At 40.0% G+C, this 20,932-nt stretch overlaps 1 protein-coding gene across 1 annotated transcript in view; it reads right to left on the reverse strand.

The window, feature by feature from the left end:
- Positions 1-14,905: 14,905 nt before the first annotated feature.
- The window catches only part of LOC142159775 (uncharacterized), a 274,567-nt gene continuing 268,540 nt past the window's right edge, over positions 14,906-20,932 (reverse strand). The window contains exons 10-11 of the mRNA XM_075214461.1: positions 20,193-20,271; positions 14,906-19,673 (exon numbers count right to left, since the gene is read on the reverse strand). Coding sequence (XP_075070562.1) covers positions 16,486-19,673; positions 20,193-20,271 — 3,267 coding nt within the window. The 3' untranslated portion in view covers positions 14,906-16,485. The remainder of the gene's footprint in view (positions 19,674-20,192; positions 20,272-20,932) is intronic.

Genomic DNA, 20,932 nt, shown 5'->3' on the forward strand with positions numbered 1-20,932 from the left:
CTAATGTCTGACCCCATTGCTATATGGTAAGTAGGGATGTGCACCGGCCACTTTTGGTGTCTCATGTTTTGTGTTTTGGATTCGGATTTACTTGATGTTTTGGGTTCGGATTTGTTTCGCAAAACACCTGTCGAAAGGTTTTGGTTCGGATTTAAGGTTTTGGATTCGGATTTATTTTGAAAAAAGCATAAAAAGTTCCAAAATCAAGTTTTTGGGCTTATTTTCACTCCTACGCTATTATTAATCTCAATAACATTCAATAACAATCATTTCCACTAATTTCTAGTCTATTCTGAACACCTCACACCTCACAATATTGTTTTTAGTCAAAACGTTTCACCGAGGTAGCTTTCTGGACTGCATTGTGGAGTGGTCCCAGTACCCAATTTGGTACCGGGGCCACAATATATCACCCTCAACTGGTCTGAATTCCACCAAAAAAGTATCTGGACTGCTTAGTGGAGTGGTCCCCACAATATAATAAAAAATCCCTCAACTGGTCTGAATTCCACCAAAAAAGTATCCGGACTGCGTAGTGGAGTGGTCCCCACAATATAATAAAAAATCCCTCAACTGGTCTGAATTCCACCAAACAAGTATCTGGACTGCGTAGTGGAGTGGCCCCGGTACCCAATTTGATACCGGGGCCACAATATAATAATAAAACCCTCAACTGGTCTCAATTCCAGTGCACAGATGGCGGACACCGGATGGACGTCTAAAACCAACATAGCAGTTAAGGGCGCAGTTCCTTTTTTTTGTGACTGCACAAACAATTAACGTAGTAATAGAAATGACAGTTTTTGTTTTTTTTTAAATAGAGAAAGAAAGAAGGTAGTACTAGAAATGGTAGTTATTCGAATCCCCAGGAGAGTCTAAGTGGGGTGAGCCACAGAGAGATTATTTCCCTCAGTTTCTCTAACAGGTTGTCAGTGTTGTGCGTCTTCTTAAAACCTGTGATACATAACTACACACACTCGGCAAAGCTTTTAAAAATTATATGCGGCACAGGAGAGTACCACTGGACTGGAGTTATACAGCAGTACCACTGGACTTATACGGCAGAATCAGTGAAATTTGTAATATGGCAGTAACAACAATGGACTTATACTGCAGAATGAGTGAACTTTGTAATATTGCAGTACCACTGGACTTATACTGCAGAATGAGTGAACTTTGTAATATTGCAGTACCAATGGACTTATACTGCAGAATGAGTGAACTTTGTAATATTGCAGTACCACTGGACTTATACTGCAGAATGAGTGAACTTTGTAATATTGCAGTACCACTGGACTTATACTGCAGAATGAGTGAACTTTGTAATATAGCAGTACCACTGGACTTATACTGCAGGATTGTTTTGGGATTTTTATTTTTTTTATAATTACTTTTTTTGTAATTTTTTATAATTTGAGAATGGTGAAATAACAATGCCCTTAGAAGGACAGAGCACAGGACACAGCACCACTGGACTGAACAGGACACAGCACAGGACCCAGCAGCACCACTGAACTCAGAAGGACAGAGCACAGGACACAGCACTACTGGACTGAGCAGAACACAGAGCACAGCACAGCACAGCACTGAACTGAACAGCACGATATATAGCAGGACAGAGGAACACTTAACACACCCTCCCTCTACCCTGATCAATGCCCGAGTGAAGATGGCGGCGACTAGCGGGGAATTTATAGGATCCGAGTATCGCGAGATCCGACAGCGGGATTATGACTCAGAGCCTTGATTTCAGTTTTGCAATTGGCGGGAATACCCGGATCTGTCTCGGATCCGGCTCGGATTGGCAACGTTCGGGTGGGCTCGGATTTCAGAAATCCGAGTGCGCTCATCTCTAATGGTAAGGGTGTTCATGATGGTTGGTTTTTTTTCTACCCCCACTATCCCACCTAAATACTATGACCCTGGTGGTTTGTCCCACCACATTGCGGAAGTATTACATTTATTCCTTATCTTGACAGTGCTTCAGTAGGGATTCCAGAATGCAATTATTAAGGGGATATACTTAGATATTTATATATAGGTATGTTCTCCATTTTTATACATATGTGAGATTGTGATGGTCTAATAACTTGGTATCATTAAATTTTGATTATACAGTTAATAAGAAGTGGATTTGCGCATTCATCCTTTTTCTCTTTCTATATTGTACTATAGGGGATTCCACAATGGGTCCACTTATTAAGGTGGCGCCTTATGCTCAGTAAGAAACTTATAGTGAGGATGCAACAATAGATTCTGGCAAATTAGCAGCATTTCTGTAATGACAAACAATTGGACAATGATTTTTGTCAGTGTGACTGTTAGTCTCTAGTATCCCAACAGTAGTGGAGGTGCAACTATTTAATATCCAGGAGGTGCGTACCACTTTTGTATCAGACAGCTGGACTTTCAAAATAGTGTAAGAGGCTCAGTGGATGAGATGTTGAGAATACCACCATTCCCATGTCGTCTTCTTCTTATTATCATAGATTTGTAAGGCGCCACAGTGCTACACAGTACATACAGTAGGAAAAACAGGACATACCTAAAACAATGACATACAAGGTACTCAAAATAAATGCAGTCATGAAAGCTAAGGGTTGGGAGGGCCCTGCTCATGAGAGAGCTTACTATCTAATTGGAGAAGGACACAGCTGAAACAAGAGGAACAAGTGGAGGGTGGAACAGATCTGAGGGTGCATTGGTGTGGGTAGTATAGGTAAGAGTAGGGAAAGCTCTAATACAGAGATGGGTTTACATAGAGAGTTTAAATATTTGAAGGGAGTGGGAGAGTCTGGGTATGTTCTGGGAAACTTATTTTGAAAATAAAGCATTTCAGGAGACAGGTGACTTGTCCGGTTGCTCTAGACAAAAAAGGTAAATATCTATTCAGATCTTTTTTTCTTTCTACCTTCTGAATGGTTACCTTGTACACGCGTTGTCCATCCATTACCCCCAAAGTAGTTGGCTGTGTCTTTGGTACTTGGGCTACTAGCTGCCAATGGATGAATGAATGTCCCACTAACCAAACTTTAGGGGAGACTTCCTGTACACACCTACAAAACTCCAGGGGCCTGAGTCATTTAGGCACGTGTCTGTGTATTTGAGCATATCCTCCGAAAGTTCGTTCTGGGTTAAAAATAAAAAGGCTTACTACAGCCTACGATTTTGGGGAGTGAATGGGGTGGGGAATGGGCGGTTAAACATAGGCAATATACAGTAAGGGCGTTCCTATACAGGGTGCTTCCAAGTCAGCTTCCAGTGTGGCATTTTAATAAGGGCAATCACTTAAACAACAAACTAGTAGTGACATGTTGAGCTCTGCAAAGTTATTCAATTTTCATTATTTTTTACTTCCATAATATGCAAATGAGAAAGACACAAATTCAGAGTATTATAAAGTGTCACCTTTTTGCATCTAAAATACAGTAATTAGAAAAAAAACTTAGCTTTGACCCAATCTTATTTTTCTAATTTTAACCATTAATGTCACTGAATGCACCTCACTATGGAGAACAAAGCAAAAAAATTGAGTAAATCTGATCCTGGACAAACTTTGTTACAATAAGGGGTGCAAAGTAGTTTATTATTTTCAACGTAAGGAAATATTGGCTGCTTTTTCATGTAGCACACAAACAATTGATAGCTTTATTTTTACACTGAAATTGAAAGGTAATCTAGGACATGCCCTACCCCAAATATAAATCCGTCCCCACATTTTAAATTTACCTCCCCCTCTAATGTAACATGGATTTACCAAGGTGCAAAATTACTCATTTTGTTTGCTTTGCTCTCTTTAACGACTCATAGTTGTTTAAATCACTCCTAGGTACAAATGACTGTCCTGCAACCTCTATTTGGTGACAGACAAGTTAATTTGCCACTGCGAAAGCAAGGGGGGAGGCACATAAAACATTTCTAAAGAGTATAAATGGAGAAATTGCCCATTGCAACCAACCAGCTTCTACTTATAACTTATCAAGTACATTCTATAAAAGGATATGCAGAAGCGGATTGGTTGCTGTGGGTAACTTCTCTACCTGTCACCTTTAGAAGGTTTGATGCATAACCTCTATAAAATTAAGATCAGTGCAATCAGGATATAGGCGAGATATATCAAACCTTAAGGGGGAATTCAATTGTAAATAAAAACAATTTTTTTTACAGAAATAATGCTAATTTCATGTTTGTGCCCCATAGAGGTGCGAGCATAAGTGAGTGTTAGTATTTTTACCGTAGTAATGGTAATAAATCGCGACCGCGATGTTCTAAGATACATCACAGCCAATTGTATCTGCCCTATAGAGAGATAAAGAGATACAGTGGAGAAGTTACACAAAAGTCTTGTATACTTTTAATCCTTAAGGCTTGAGTCCATATTAAAAATCAAACCATGCCAAGGTCCTGTAGTTGTCCATAAAAAAAAAACCACAAACAATATTCCACAGGCAATTGTACAACAATCTTCTTTTCTTCTTTGTTGCAGAACCCCAAATAATCCATAGGATCAGGCTTGGCAAAATAAGAAACTATCAGAACGACGAGAATTATGATCCACTATGGATGATAAACCGCGCAGAATGAAATATTGAAAGATGTGAGGTCTATTTATAAGCTAGGGGGTTTCTGACACTGTCAGTGATAAGCATAGGAAAAGTCTGTTTTTTCATGTAGCCCATAGGGTTGCATACGAAAATCTGTGTTATTGCGGTACCGTAATACCGGCAAGAACGCACACTTTTCACGGTAACGCGCGTTACCGCGAACCGGAACCCTAATTGAATGCCCCTTAGTTTCTAAACCCCAATGGGGCAGGGACTGATGTGAGTTCTCTGTACAGCGCTGTGGAATTAGTGGTACTATATAAATAAATGGTAATAATAATAATAATAAATTATACACCACCCCTACTGCTAAGGTCCTAATTAATGGTACTCCCTCAGAATCATTTGCCATTCGAAATGGAATATGACAAGGTTGCCCCCTTTCCCCTCTGATATTTGCTCTAATAATCCAACCTCTATCTTCCCAAATTAGATCTAACCCTAGCATATGGTTGGTCAAGGTGGGTAATATGAACTCCAAGATCTCACTCTTTGCAGATGATATCCTCCTGTCGCTTACCCAACCAGGGATATACCTACCCAACCTATATGGCATCCTCCAGAGCTACAGTGATGTTTCAGGATATAAGATAAACTACATGAGATCAGAGGCCATGCTGCTTTACATCTCCCCTCAGGATACTGAGCTCCTCCGGACTAACTTTAATTTCAGATGGCAGAACAGGAAGATCAAATATCTGGGTGTTTTCCTCACATCTCTTTCATGAAAATTTCCTACCCCTCATCTCCAGCACGCAATCCGACCTGACCTGGAACCACCTTATTATTTCATGGCTGGGCAGGATCATAACTGTCAAAATTGCTCCAGTGGAACAATGTGGCTCTAGTGCTTGCCATCTGGCAGGGACTTTCCGATCAGGTGAAAGATGTTCTGGCCCCTCAAGAGTTACCTTCCACCCTGGATGGCCTCATATCCCTCTGTAACCGGGTAGATCTTCGATTCCGGGAGAGGTCAGCTGAGAAAGATCATTCTTGTCGCTCTACTTTTAGGCTGGCTTCCCTTTTTCAAACTCCTACCGTTCCTGACGAGCCAATGCAACTAGGGAGAACTCGTTTTGGTCCTGAGGAAAGCGAGAGAAGACGAAGGAACAACCTCTGCATCTATTGCGCAGGCTATATCTCAATTCATGTCCAAAGAAGTTGGGAAACACCAAACCCTAATCTGCTCTCGGGAGGTCAGGTTGGGGACATCTAAATCCTCCTCTATTTCTGGTTCCTGCTCCTGTACAGTCTGCTTCTATCAAGTTTAACTCTTCAGCCTTATTAGACTCTAGAGCAGCTGAAAACTTCATTTCCCATTCCTTGTTCTCGGTGGTCTTTGCATACAGTATTTTTGAAGATTACTATTATAGCTGCCATCGATGGTTCTCGGCTTCCCAATGGGACCATTTATATACAAACGAAACTAGTCAACCTTCGAATTGTAGCACTGCACTCTGAACAGATCTCGTTCGTTGTATTACCTCAAACTACCACACCCATGATCTTGGGGTTACCATGGCTTCAACAACACTCACCACACATGGATTGGAACTCTTCTCAAATTCTGGCTTGGGGTCCCTTCCTGTCACTCTCATTGTCTGGATTAGGTCAAACTGCTCCATGTGTCTACGGTGTCCACGCTCTCCTCCTCCAGCATTACCTCCTCAATACTCCTCGGTTTCTGACATCTTTGACAAGGGACGCTCCGAGCTACTCCCGCCTCATCGTCCCTGGATTGTCCGATTGATCTCCTTCCAGACAAGACTCCCCCCAAGGGACGTGTTTATCCTCTCTCTCCCTGCCAGTGACACAAGTTATGTCCACCTACATTAGAGAGAACCTATAGCGTGGCTTTATTCGTCCTTCTACCTCATGTGCTGGGGCAGATTTCTTTTTTGTAAAAAAAACCCAAAAAAAACAACCCTAAGACCTTGTATAGACTACCGCGGGTTGAATTCCATCACTGTAAAGATTTGCTATCCTATTCCCCTAATCACAGAACTGTTTGATAGGATTAAAGGTGCCAAGATTGTCACTAAATTTGATGAATGGAAGACCACCTTTAACACTCGGGAAGGTCATTATGAGTATCTCGTCATGCCTTTCGGACTATGTAATGCACCCGCTGTTTTCCAAAGTTATGTCAAAGAAATATTTTCAGAGATTTGCTCTATTCCTGCATAGTAGTATTTCTCAATGACATCTTGATTTTCTCTAAAGATCTCGACTCCCACCGTCTACATATCTCCGAAATTCTATCCAGACTCCGCAAGAATCACCTCTTTTGTAAACTGGAGAAATGTTCTTTCGATACCCTGTCTATACCATTTCTGGGTTACATTGTTTCCGGCACCAGGCTACAGATGGATCCCAAGAAGATTCGTGCCATCCTAGATTTGGCACTACCATTTAGCTTCAAGGCTATCCAGTGTTTCCTAGGTTTTGCCAATTATTATGGACAATTTATCCAAGGATATTCTACCACTATCGCTCCAATTACAGCTCTCACCCACAAAGGAGCCAATACCAAGGTTTGGCCCTCGCATGCTATAGAGGCCTTTACCTTTCTCAAAGGGGTTTTCTCCTCAGCTCCCATCCTTAGACAACTGGATGACCGTTTTTTCCTTGAGGTTGACGCCTCTGCAGAGGGCATTGGAGCTGTACTCTCCCAAAAACCCAACTCCAATAAATTCCTGCCTTGCGCTTTCTATTCTCGCAAATTTCCTGCAGAATGCAACTACACCATCGGGGACAAGGAGTTACTCGCCATGAAAATGGCACTCTCTGAGTGGTGCTACCTTCTGGAAGGAGCTTGGTTTCCTGTTACCATCTTCACGGACCATAAAAATCTCTTATACTTGCAAACCGCCCAGTGCCTCAATCCTCGCTGGTCACTATTCTTTTCTCATTTTGATCTCCACGTGACTTACAAACCTGGCTGTATGAAAAAAAAGGCATATGCTCTTTCAAGAATTTTCTCCACTCAGAATTCTGACCAAGTTCCGAAACATCCCATCTTGGATCCCAAGTTTTTACATTCGTCAACCTTGTCCTCTAGGTCCTGTTCCACCTCCAGGCAATAATTTTGTCCCTCTTCATCACTGGAAGAAGCTTCTATAATGGGTACATGCGTCCCGCTTCTCCAGTCACACGGGCTTCCTTAAATCATTGGAGATCATCTCACGAGACTATTGGTGGCCTACTCTTTCCGCCGATGTAAAAGAATTTGTGGCTGCCTGTACCATCTGTCCTCAACACAAATCCTCCCATCAACTTCCTACTGGTCCTCTTGTGCCTCTACCTGTGCCAACTAGACCGTGGACACACTTCAGCATGGATTTTGTAACAGACCTTCCACCCAGTCAAGGCTTCAATACTATCTGGGATATTGTAGACCGCCTATCTAAGATGGTACAATTTGTTCCCTTAGTTGGTTTGCCTTCTTCTCCACTTCAGGCACAGCATTTTATAAAGGAAAGCTTCTGGCTCCATGGATGCCCTCTAGAAATCGTATTGGACCGCGGAGCCCAATTTGTCTCCAATTTATGGCGAGCACTATGCAAGGCCTTCAAGATTCAATTAAATCTCTCTTCAGCATATCACCCACAGTCTAATGGCCAGAGAGAATGAATCAAGACCGTAAGACCTGTCTCAGAATTTTTTCCTCTGCCAATCAAGATAACCGGTCTGAACTCGTACTCTGGGCTGAGTTTGGCCACAACAATCTGTTTCACGAATCTACATCTGCAACTTTGTTCTTCATTGTCTATGGGTTACACCCCCTCAACCCAAATTCTCAGCCCTCCCTCCCACCCAAGTTCCTGCTGAGGACATCCTCCAGCTAGATTTCTCCTCCATCTGGTCCCAAGATGTTACATCGCTAAGGAGAATGTCAGAGCATTATAAACGCTTTGCGGATAAGAGACGACGGGCGGTTCCTGCAATCAAAGTGGGAGACAGGTTATGGCTCTCTACCCGGAACATCCGTCTCAAAGTACCGTCCATGAAATTTGCTCCACGTTTCATAAGTCCTTACAAAGTCCTACGAGTGATTAACCCTGTCTGTTTCAAACTACAACTTCCCCCATCTCTCTGTATCTTCAATACTGTCACGATGAGAATACTGCTACCTGCGGATATTGGCACTGCAACACTAGGAGGCGCAGAGTCTAACATGCCGCCGGTCTTCACCAGGGACCCCCGCAAGGAAGTTTGGGTTTCGCGGCAAGTGACGTGCAGGTCGTGGCCCTCCCAGGAAGCTAACCGCGAGGCAGTGATGAGAATCGTGGTCAGGCAATGTGCGGGCAAACAAGGTACAGAATCAGAATCCAAAGAGTAGTCAGCAAGCCAAGGGTCAATCCAGAGAGAGTGGTATAAGGCAGAAGGGTAATCCAGGGACCCCCGCAAGGAAGTTTGGGTTTCCCAGGAAGCTATCCGCGAGGCAGTGATGAGAATCGTGGTCGTACAGGCTGTGGTCAGGCAACGTGCGGGCAAACAAAGTACAGAATCAGAATCCAAAGAGTAGTCAGCAAGCCAAGGGTCAATCCAGAGAGAGTGGTATAAGGCAGAAGGGTAATCCAAAATGAGGTCAAAGGACGCCGGGTCGGTACACAGGAAATCAACTGGATATACAGGAATTATGGAACGCTGGAGGCTAGGTAAACTAGTTGCTCTGGCACCCTAAGGGTGTCAGAGCCATCTTTAAATAGGAAGGAGACAGTGTTCATTGGTGGACAGTGTTCATTGGTGGACAGGGAGCAACGGTCAGACACGCTGACCTCCGACAGGGAATCGCGCAGCGCATCCAGTTGCCGTGGCAATGGGCGCACATGCGCCTAACGATTCCCGGAAGTCCTAGAAGGAAGACGTCCGTCCCCTGGCCAGCGGGGAGGCACGAGGACGGCGTCTGACAAATACATTTCATGCCTCTCTTCTAAAACCACTCATAATCAACAGATTCTCTTGTTTCTTCTTTGCCTCCTCCACCCAAGCTTCTACAAGAGGAGTTCGAGATCACCCAGATTTTGGATGCCAAAAATCTCGTAACAAGTTTAAATACCTAGTTTATTGGAAAGGCTTTGGCCCCGAAGAACGGTCATGGGTTGATGCTTCAGATATCCATGCCCCGACTCTTTTACGGAAGTTCCACTCTAAATCTCTTCAAAAGAACTCTCCTAGGTGTCCAGCAGCCACCTTTAAAAGGGGGGGTACTATCACATCGCCCCAATACAGGGGGCTCAATACTGTCACCTGACAAATGTGGGGTTACCCGTCAGCGCCGTGCACCGCATCCGTCCGATGGCGGCGGCCATCTTAATTCCGGATCTGCATATGCGCAAATCCATCCTGTCAGATAGAACTCCTCCTCTCTGCTCCCATTCAACCAGCCTGTCATATTTAAGGCACCTGGGCCAACACTCAGTTGCCTGTTCTTTGTTTGTCAGCCCTGACTGTGTGAAGACTTGCCTACCTGGCTCCAGCTTACCTGTTCCTGCATCTCTGCATGACTGACTCAGCTGCTCATTCCTGGATATCAACTCACAGAGTTACCATCCCTTTCAGAACCTCAGCTCAGCTGCTCCAGAGTATCTAATCTACAGTTCTCAGCTCACAGCTCTCCTACCGGTTCCTCTATTTCTGTATATCTGACTCAGCTCTGCTTATTACTGGATATCAGGTCACAGAGTTTACCATCCTTTCCAGCATCTCAGCTCAGCTGTTCAGAGTGACTAATCTACAAGATCTATGCTCACTGAGTCCCCCTACCTATATCTGTATTTCTGCATGACAAACCTAGGAACCATATTCCCTGCCGTGACATTCTGATGGATCACCGAGGGTGCTCCCAAGGTTAGAAGAACTATATCAATCTGAAGGATCGACTGGATCATTTGCTTAACCTCAGTCCAAAAGTGAGTAAAGCTGTGGGCACCCCCACCAGATATGGAAGAAGGTGCCCTACTGCGAGCAACCCCGACAACACCAATCAGAAGAGTCCGCAAGGATCTTATGGAGACGCGAGGGTACATAGTATCACCGGTACATCACCTTTTAAACATTTTCTTTTATTTTGACGAAAATCAAACTAGAGGCTGCGTGTTCATAAATTTCAGATCATTCTTCGTCTAGTATAGTTTCACCAAGATGCAAGATGACTGGGTGAAAAAGGGAGTTTTTGTCTCCAAGCCCTTGGGAGCCAGAGGAGAGAAAAGGCTGAAAGCATTTCCAGACTCTCAGCCTCAATACGAGTCCAACTCTGTTATCATCAGAACCACACCATAGTACACACTGTGTGAGCTGAGCAGAGAGGTAATAGTGACGGAAATTGGGGATACCCAAACCCCCACCCTGTGTAGACCTCCGAAGAATATGGAATCGAACTGGAGGATGCTTTCCTGACCAGTGGAAGCTTAAAGACATAAGGGGGAACACATATAGGCAGGGTCTGGAAGAGGTAAAATAGTCTGGGGAGGACAATCATTTTAATGGAATCATATTCCTCTTATTATCCTTGTTCTTATAAATCAGGAGATCTTTTCTCTCCATTTCATTCGTTTTTCAGAGCTCCAGATAAAATAGGTTCAGGGTACTTCCTGTCCCTGAATCTATCTACAAATATTTTGTTGCGTTTTATCCTACTGAATTGTGAGAGGGGAATGTTTTTTTTACATTTGGCAAATGATTACTACCATAGTGTAAATAACTATTAATATCCACATGTTTAATAAACGTCTTTGTCTCAATTTCACCTTTTATTTCCAAGACCAAATCTAAAAATTCAACACTTGTCTCTCCCATATTAGAAGTAAATTTGAGGTTGTAATGATTATCTCCTATATAATTTAAAAAACAAAAACAAAACTATCTGTAGACATATTCCAAGTAATTGAAACGTCATCCATAAATCTACAATATAAAATAATATGTTCTAAAAAGGGATCTGCTTCCCACTTGCCCATGTACAAATTAGCAAAGGACGGTGGAAAATTGGTAACCATTGCTGTCCCACAAGTTTGGAGGTATCTAAACATTTAAAATAATTATGTGAGAGTATAAAGGCAACCAGATTACAGATAAAACAATGTATGACTATCTTCTAGATCACTATCTAATTCAAAACAATGTCTGCTTCTAGTCCTTTATCATGATTTATAGAGGTACATAGTGCTTCTTTCCATTTAACTACTTCCAATAGCTGTAGCAACGAAGTTGTATCCTTCAGTAAATATACAACACATTTTTTGAGAAAACATATTGTGAGGCTCGTGATATAAGGGAATCTATCTCTACTATTATAGGTCTACCAGGGGGCTTTTTTTAAAACATTTATGCACCTTGGGAAGATAGTAAAAAATCAGAATAGTCAGGGATTCCTGTAATAAATATAAATATTCATCTAAATTAAGAACACCATCTTTTAGAGCCTTTGCAAAATAATTTTTAAATCAAAGACGAAGGATATGGTTGGATCTCCATCTAAGACCTTATAAGATTCTTTATCATTCAATAATCTTTTAGCCTCCAGAACATAATCAGTCCTATTTAAAATAACTATCCCCCCCCCGTGTCAGCTTGCTTAACAACAATCTTCTCATTCTTTATAAGATAATCAAGAGCTTGTTTCTCATGTATTGAGATGTTCTTCTTATATCGAATATTATTTTTCTCATCACAAAGGTCTTTTCTTACCAGTTGATAATAAACTTCAAGATTACCTCCCTTGTTGACGGTAACTTCAAGCTTGATTTAGATGATTTGGGTTCAATATGTCTAACTACAAAAAGTGTAATTTTAACGTCAATCTCCTTATATATTTATTCAAATCAATGAAGAGTTGAAAATCATTTGATTAGTGGGAGCAAAAGATAATCCTCGACTGAATAATTTCAAAATTCGTAAATTTGTAATCAGATAAATTGAAGATACCAAACTTCCTACGGTCATCAAAGGATTCTAGTAATTCCGCAGTTTCGTTTCTTATATCCTCCCCGATTACCTCTCCGATTAGGAGCCTTCCTTTTAGAGGTGATAAGATCTTTATATTTTCTCTTAGGCCTAATCTCTTCATCGGGCCATCCTCCTTTGGTGTTGGGTTTAGTGTTAAAAATCTTCATCTACACTCCAAAACCTTTCACTCTGTAGGAGTGTATATCTATTACCAAGCTTAAGTTTAGGAAGTGCATTGAATCAAAGCGCATGTTTGACTATTTCAAAACTTACCTTCTTAAAGGGAAACTATTAGATATACGTTTGTGTCTACAGTACATTTAAATATATGGATATTAAAAAAAATCTATTTTTACCATTATCTTAGCTTCAGGTTTCTATTTTATTTTCAGCTTCTATTATTTTCTTCACAATATCATGACATGGGCATGTATGGCTTCCAATGGCACTGAGTCACTAGAGCTCATGATGTGAAGACAGAAGCAGTCGGATGAATTCTCATGTGTAGTTATATATTGTATGTTCAGATTCAGCAACGTTGATTGGACGGCGTTTCACAGTACAGATGGACAATGACCTAAAACTTACTGTGAAGGAAACCCAGGAGTTTTTTTGAGGCAAAGAAGTGGAATATACTGTAATGGCCGAGTCAATCACCTGATCTCAACCCGATCTAGACTGCATTTCACTTGAAGACAAAAAACAATGCAGTAAAGATCTGGCAAAGCATAACAAAGGAGGAAACCCAGCATTTGGTGATGTCCATGGGTTCTAGACTTGCCTGCAAAGGACTTATGACAAACTATTAAAAATTAACATATTATTTATGAATATGTTAATCTGTCCAATTATATTTGAGCCCATGAACATAAGGACCTGTGTATAAAAATGGTTGCAATTCCTAGACGTTTCATATATATTTGTTCAATCCTTTAACTTAAAGATGAGTCTGCCCTTCAATTGCATCTCCATTGTTTATTTACAAATCCACTGTGGTGGTCTACAGAGCAAGAATTATTAAAATAGTGTCACTGTCCAAACATTTGCAGACCTAGCTGTCTGTGTATTTTCTTTTTTTTTTTTGGTCATGAGAGAAAACTGTCCCCTTTACCCAGAACCTGCTAATGTGGGAATTGGAACAGGGATAAGAGTGGCACACATAGACCAGAGGCTGAGGGTTAAAGGAGACTGTGAGAATCCAATATCCACTTCCTTCAAAATCAAGTTCTCTGAGCCTGGTGACGCTGTGTCTCTGCCTTACCTGGGGTGACACTTGAACAGGACCAGTACCTTGCTGGTAGTAGGAGTAAACTAACTCTCGATCAAACTAACTGTACACAAGGATACCCCAGAGATTGGCTCAGTGAGTGGTATAGCTTTCCCCTTCCATATTAGGTTATAATGCTTACTGTTCCTAAAATATATATTCTTTATTGAAATATTTGCCTTGGTGTGAAAATAATGAAGGTACTGGAGGCAGGAACAGAAGGCCAAAGCACAGACCTGTAATTTGGATCAGGGGAGGGAGATGTCTCCATTAGTCCCTGGGTATACTGCTCAGGTGTTGTAAAAATAAGTAGCAAAATAATCACTACAGCTGAGATATATAACCTTATACAGTATTTATCTGTACTATATTTCATCCGGCATTTCACGACTTGTTATGCAATTTTGTCTCCTTTCCTTGTACCAAGAAACTATTTTGCTCTATGCTAATAACCCTACACAGCTCAACGTCATCAGCTAATATAGACAAATTCCAAGAGAGAATCTATATTAGTCTGTTTTATTGCTGAATATAAAAATGACCTGTTGGCATATGACATACAACACATGCATGCACACTTACGTGTCCTCGGCTGTATTTTGGGTTGTATTGAAGCATCTGGAGCAAAGAGGGATCAACCATCTTCAAAACTTGCATCTTGTTTGTGTAGGTGCAAAATGTACACCTTGTACCTAATTAATTTCAAGATCTACATAACTCAAAGGGCGTGCTCCATTTGTGACTCCACATCCTTACTGTACTGCACTTGCACTTTAATGCACCTAAACCGCCTCTTTAAGTGCTAGGGGCCGTAAGTGTAAGATATGAACAACTCAAAATACAGACGCAAGTTATGCAGTGCATCAATTTTTCCGCAAGACGCTTCTTTACAATGCACAAATGCACTTACTTTCAACTCTAAATCAGTCCCCATATGTCACCTACTTCATATTTTATACCGTCAAATTCATATGATGTTGTGTCCCTCACGCTATCCAGATATAGAGAACAACTTTGCAAGAAGTTTTGTACAACCAACCGTATACAGCATATAACAAATACACCGATATGCCGTGCAGATGAATCAACTTTCATGAAAAGTTTTATTCAATGTATACATTTTTAACAGAGAAAACCCTCTGACATTAAGCTATATCTCCATAATAAACACATTTTCTACCTGTGGATTATCTCACATGTACATAGTTTGGGACTGTTCACAGAACATTTCTCATTAGGAGCATAAATATGTGCAATCTCTGATATCTAACAATTGCTGAACTACAGGTAAAACATTTCCCACATTCTGCACATGTATATAAGAACAGGGTTTATCACCTGCATGAATTATGATGTGTAAGATTACAAATGTGTTTATTTATATTCTCTTCATCATTGGTCAGGTTTTCCATGCAGATTATATGTCATATAGAGCAGTTTAATACAGGTATATAACTGTTAAGGATTCACAAGGCTGTTTTGCTGACAGATAAAAGCACAGAACAGTTGACAGAGCATTTACTGAGATGCTTTCACGGTATTAAACATACAATTAGTAGCAGGTCTCATGGAGGACTGTTTTCTTGGATAAGTTCACATTCATGGACAAAATGGGAAGCACAACCAAAGCATATGGTTTTGACACTGAAGGGATGTAGTTTAATTGTCTAAGTGACAGGCTAGTCCAATGTTACTAAATGGAGCAGCATTAAGTTTGTACATACATTAAATCCTTAAATGGGGGACATTGGATATGCTTGGGGTATAAAGGGATGGACCCCATACACCATCCTATGCATAGTGTGGAGCTGCCTGAACAGTTTTTCCTGCACACCAATCCCACTCCAGCCATGGCTGTGGACTTACCTTCCATAAAATAGCCCTTCATGTGTCCCAGTACCCATTGTCCCTTCACTACAGTGAGGGTATTATAATAAACCCCCTCCCAACTCCCCTAAATATCTTATGTTTAATGTACCATCAGTCTGTACTACTGTTTTACTGCATCATTTTATTCAACTCATCAATATATGACAAATAAATGTTCTGCACTTGAAGGATAACTAAACCCAAAATTTGGCATTTATAAATACATTTTTAAAAGTTTCAGCAACTTCCCAGAATGGAGGATATTTTTACAAAAAGTGGTGACTATGAGGGGAGAAACTTTCCAACACTCAGGACACTGTAATCAGCCAGAAAATGGTTGATGAACGAGAAGAATACCTTATACTAAGCTGCAGAGCAAATGTAATTGTAATGTTAAACATCTCAAGGTCTGTCAGGGTACAGGAACCTGTACATAGCTCTGCAAATATTTTGGCAACATAATCATAAAGCAACTGTAATTTAAGGTTTAAGAGTTTTGAAAAGCCACATCATAAATAGAACTATAGCTGTCGGGACAGATTTAACTCTCAAAAAATAGCTGTATCAGAGAAAGACTAACGTTTCTCTCCAGTGTGACCTCTCTGATGCAAAGGAAAGTGCTTTACTAGTAAGAAATCTCCAACATTTTGATGCGCAACAAAGCTTGTTTTTCTGCATAAACATGTTCCCAACTCAGAACACAAATATTGGTATAATTATGTGTGAATTTTCTGATGTATAAAGTTTCATTTTTGATTAAAACTTTTCCCACACTCTTAGCAGATTAATGGCCTGTCACTTGTGATTTCTCTGATGTTTAATTAAGGATGCTTTATTTCTAAAACTTTTCCCACATTCAGAGCAAGAATATGGTTTAACTCCTGTGTGAAGTCTCTGATGCACATAAAGGTTATGTTTCTTGTTAAAAGTTTTACCACATTCAGAGCAAAAATATGGTTTTTCACCTGTGTGAATTTTCTGATGTATAACAAGGTTTGATTCCCGATTAAAACATTTCCCACATTCAGAGCAAGAATATGCTTTTTCACCTGAGTGAATTTTCTGATGTCTAACAAGAGATGATTCCCAATTAAAACATTTACCACATTCAGAGCAAGAATAAGGTTTCTCTCCTGTATGATTTCTCTGATGTTCAACAAGATTTGATTTAGAGGAAAAACTTTTACCACACTCGGAGCAAGAATATGGTTTCTCTCCTGTATGAGTTCTCTGATGTGCAACAAGACTTGATTTAGAGTAAAAACATTTACCACACTCGGAGCAAGAATATGGTTTCTCTCCTGTGTGAATTCTGTGATGTATATTGCACTCTGATTTACTATTAAATGATTTCCCACATTCAGAGCAAGAATATGGTTTCTCTCCTGTATGAATTCTCTGATGTTCAACAAGATTTGATTTAGAGGATAAATATTTTCCACACTCAGAGCAAGAATAAGGCTTCTCTCCCGTGTGAATTCTCTGATGTCTATTGCAGTCTGATTTACTATTAAATGATTTCCCACATTCAGAGCAAGAATATGGTTTCTCTCCTGTATGAATTCTCTGATGTTCAACAAGTTTTGATTTAGAGGATAAATATTTTCCACATTCAGAGCAAGAATATGGTTTTTCTCTTGTGTGAATTGTTTGATGTTTAACAAGGTTTGATTCCCGATTAAAACATTTCCCACATTCAGAGCAAGAATAAGGTTTCTCTGCTGTGTGAATTCTCTGATGCGCATAAAGGTTATATTTCTGGTTAAAAGCTTTCCCACACTCAGAGCAAGAATATGGTTTTTCTCCTGTGTGAATTTTCTGATGTTTAACAAGGTTTGATTCCCGATTAAAACATTTCCCACACTTGGAGCAAGAATAAGGTTTCTCTCCCGTGTGAATTCTCTGATGTCTATTGCACTGTGATTTACTATTAAATGATTTTCCACATTCAGAGCAAGAATATGTTTTTTCTCCTGTGTGAATTTTCTGATGTTTAACAAGGTGTGATTTCCGATTAAAACATTTCCCACATTCAGAGCAATAATAAGGTTTCTCTTCTGTATGAATTCTTTGATGTTTAACAAGAAATGATTTACCTGAAAAACATTTATCACACTCAGAGCAAGAATAAGGTTTCTCTCCTGTATGAATTCTCTGATGTGCTACAAGATATGATTTACAGGAAAAACATTTACCGCACTCTGAGCAAAAATAAGGTTTCTCTCCTGTATGAATTCTCTGATGTGCAACAAGATTTGATTTACAGGAAAAACATTTACCACACTCAGAGCAAGAATAAGGTTTCTCTCCTGTGTGAATTCTCTGATGTGCTACAAGATTTGATTTAAAGGAGAAACATTTACCACACTCCAAGCATGAATATGGTTTCTCTCCTGTGTGAATTGTCTGATGTCTATTGCACTTTGATTTACTATTAAATGATTTCCCACATTCAGAGCAAGAATATGTTTTTTCTCCTGTGTGAATTTTATGATGTTTAACAAGATTTGTTTCCTGATTAAAATGTTTCCCACATTCTGAGCAAGAATACGGCTTCTCTCCAGTGTGAAGTCTCTGATGCACATTAAGGTTATATTTCTGATTAAAAGCTTTCCCACATTCAGAGCAAGAATATGGTTTTTCACCTGTGTGAATTTTCTGATGTTTAACAAAGTTTGATTCCCGATTAAAACATTTCCCACATTCAGAGCAAGAATAAGGTTTCTCTCCTGCATGATTTCTTTGATGTTCAACAAGAAATGACTTACAGGAAAAACATTTACCACATTCTGAGCAAGAATAAGGTTTCTCTCCTGTATGAGTTCTCTGATGTTCAACAAGATTTGATTTACAGGAAAAAGATTTAGCACACTCTGAGCAAGAATATGGTTTCTCTCCTGTATGAATTCTCTGATGTGCAACAAGATTTGTTTTAAAGGAAAAACATTTACCACACACTGAGCAACAATATGGTTTCTCTCCTGTATGAATTCTCTGATGTGTAAAAAGATTTGATTTAAAGGAAAAGCATTTACCACAAACTGAGCAGAAACATGGTTTCTCTCCTGTATGAATTCTCTGATGCGCAACAAGATAAGGTTTACAGGAAAAACATTTACCACACTCTGAGCAAGAATAAGGTTTCTCTCCTGTATGAATTCTCTGATGCTCAACAAGATGAGATTTAAAGGAAAAGCATTTACCACACTCAGAGCAAGAGTGTGGTAAAGGTTTTTTACTTACTGTGTGACATCTCTGATGACTAAGAAGCTTCCAATTCATTGTAAAGCATTTTCCACATTCAGAGCATGAATATGGTTTCTCTCCTGTGTGAATCTTCTGATGTGTATTGCAATGTGATTTACTAGTAAATGATTTCCCACATTCAGAGCAAGAATATGGTTTCTCTCCTGTGTGAATCCTATGATGTATAAGCAAGTTACTTTTCCTAGTAAAACACTTCCCACATTCAGAACAAGACCAAGATTTGTCTACAGTGAGATCATTCATATTTTTCCTCTGGTAACTAACATAGCTGAAGTTATTAAAACTTTGTTCTCCAGTGAAAGAAGATTCCATTTCCACCTCAATAAGAGTAGATGTATATTGTGTAGGACCTGGGGGTGTATAAATGTCAGTGTGTGGAAAATGTTCTTCTTCACATGATACAGATTCTTCCTTAATATGAGTAGATGTATATTGTGTAGGACCTGGGGATGTATAAATATCAGTGTGTTGAAAGTTACCTTTTTCACATGATACAGATTCATCCTTAATATGAGATGATGTATATTGTGTAGGACCTGGGGGTGTATAAATATCAGTGTGTGGAAAATTTCCTTTTTCACATGATATAGGTTCCTCCTTAATATGAGTAGATGCATATTGCATTTGATCTGTGCATGCATAAATGTCAGTGAGATTTCCTCCTTCACATGAGACAGATTCCTCCTTATTAAAAACAGTTGGATCTTTATGTAGTTCTGTTAGAAAAAATGAATGGTAGTTAGCTTTATAAAATGTTAATTAACCATCACCATTAATTCTATGAAAAAAAACAAAGAGTATAAATCACATTTTTCATTCCTTATGTATTATTATTCTAGGGGATTGTGACTTTAACCAAAAACAAAGCCATGGCCCCCACACCACAGCGTCCAGGGATCTTCCAAACTCTACAGAATTACTCGTCAGCAAGTCCCCCATCATCACCTCGTCCTCCCATCTACCGCTCTTAGACTAAAGACATTATAGTGTTTCATTACCACTACTCATGATAGTATCAAGAGGAATCTCAGGGTCTTCAGATAATAGGAGAGGGTCACCCTTAAGCTCTGATGCCACTGCAATTAGTGGCCTTTTGTTAGAATCTCATTTTGATGCATTTACTCCCTGGTTTTCCTTTTGTGTTTATCGCTGAGCATCTGGAAAAACACTCTGACAAATTTATCTCTACGACTTCTCAATGGGACCAAATGTTTGGTAACAAAATCTTTCCTTACCCAGTGATGTGAGGGGCCGGTGATTCTCAATCATCACGTCCTTGTACAGACCCTTGTGTCCTTCTAAATACTCCCATTCCTGCAAGGAGAAATATACAGTGACATCTCACACGTTATAGGAACCTGGCACACATAACAATACAGTCATCATCCGGACACATTCCCTGGTGGAGATGAGTATGAAATGTTGACAGTTAAAATAATTGACAGTCAAAATGTATACACCAAACTGCCAACAGTCATAATATTGACACAATTCAGTTAATCACTATTTTATCTTTACTTTCATAGACAATGAGATATATATTTCAACAGTTTTATATTTATTAGGAGAGGCCTGTGCTGTATGTTTAAAAAAAAAAAAAAAAAAAAGTATCTGTACGTATTTAATTATTTGCCCCTAGGAATCTCTGGGGATAGTAGTAGAGCCGGCTAGGTATTGCTAGAAATTTCCACTGCGTCACCTCCAGGGATATAATAGGATTTTTATACATTTCTCTTAGTCCACTGAGGACACCAGGTACTTTGGGGTATAGTGTACTGGGAATAGGCATTGGGCCGTTTAGGAACATTAATACCGAGCCCTAGCTCAGCCCCGCCCTCTTTCTTTTTAGGCTTCAGTTTATGTTTAACTAAGCCCCATGCAAAAAAGACACATATAAAGAGCGAAGCAACTGAGAAAGAGGAAAACAACAACCTCTTGAACAAAATACACAACATGTCATACAACAGGAAAACTA

This window comes from Mixophyes fleayi, chromosome 6, assembly GCF_038048845.1.
Source record: "Mixophyes fleayi isolate aMixFle1 chromosome 6, aMixFle1.hap1, whole genome shotgun sequence".
NCBI lineage: Eukaryota > Metazoa > Chordata > Amphibia > Anura > Limnodynastidae > Mixophyes > Mixophyes fleayi.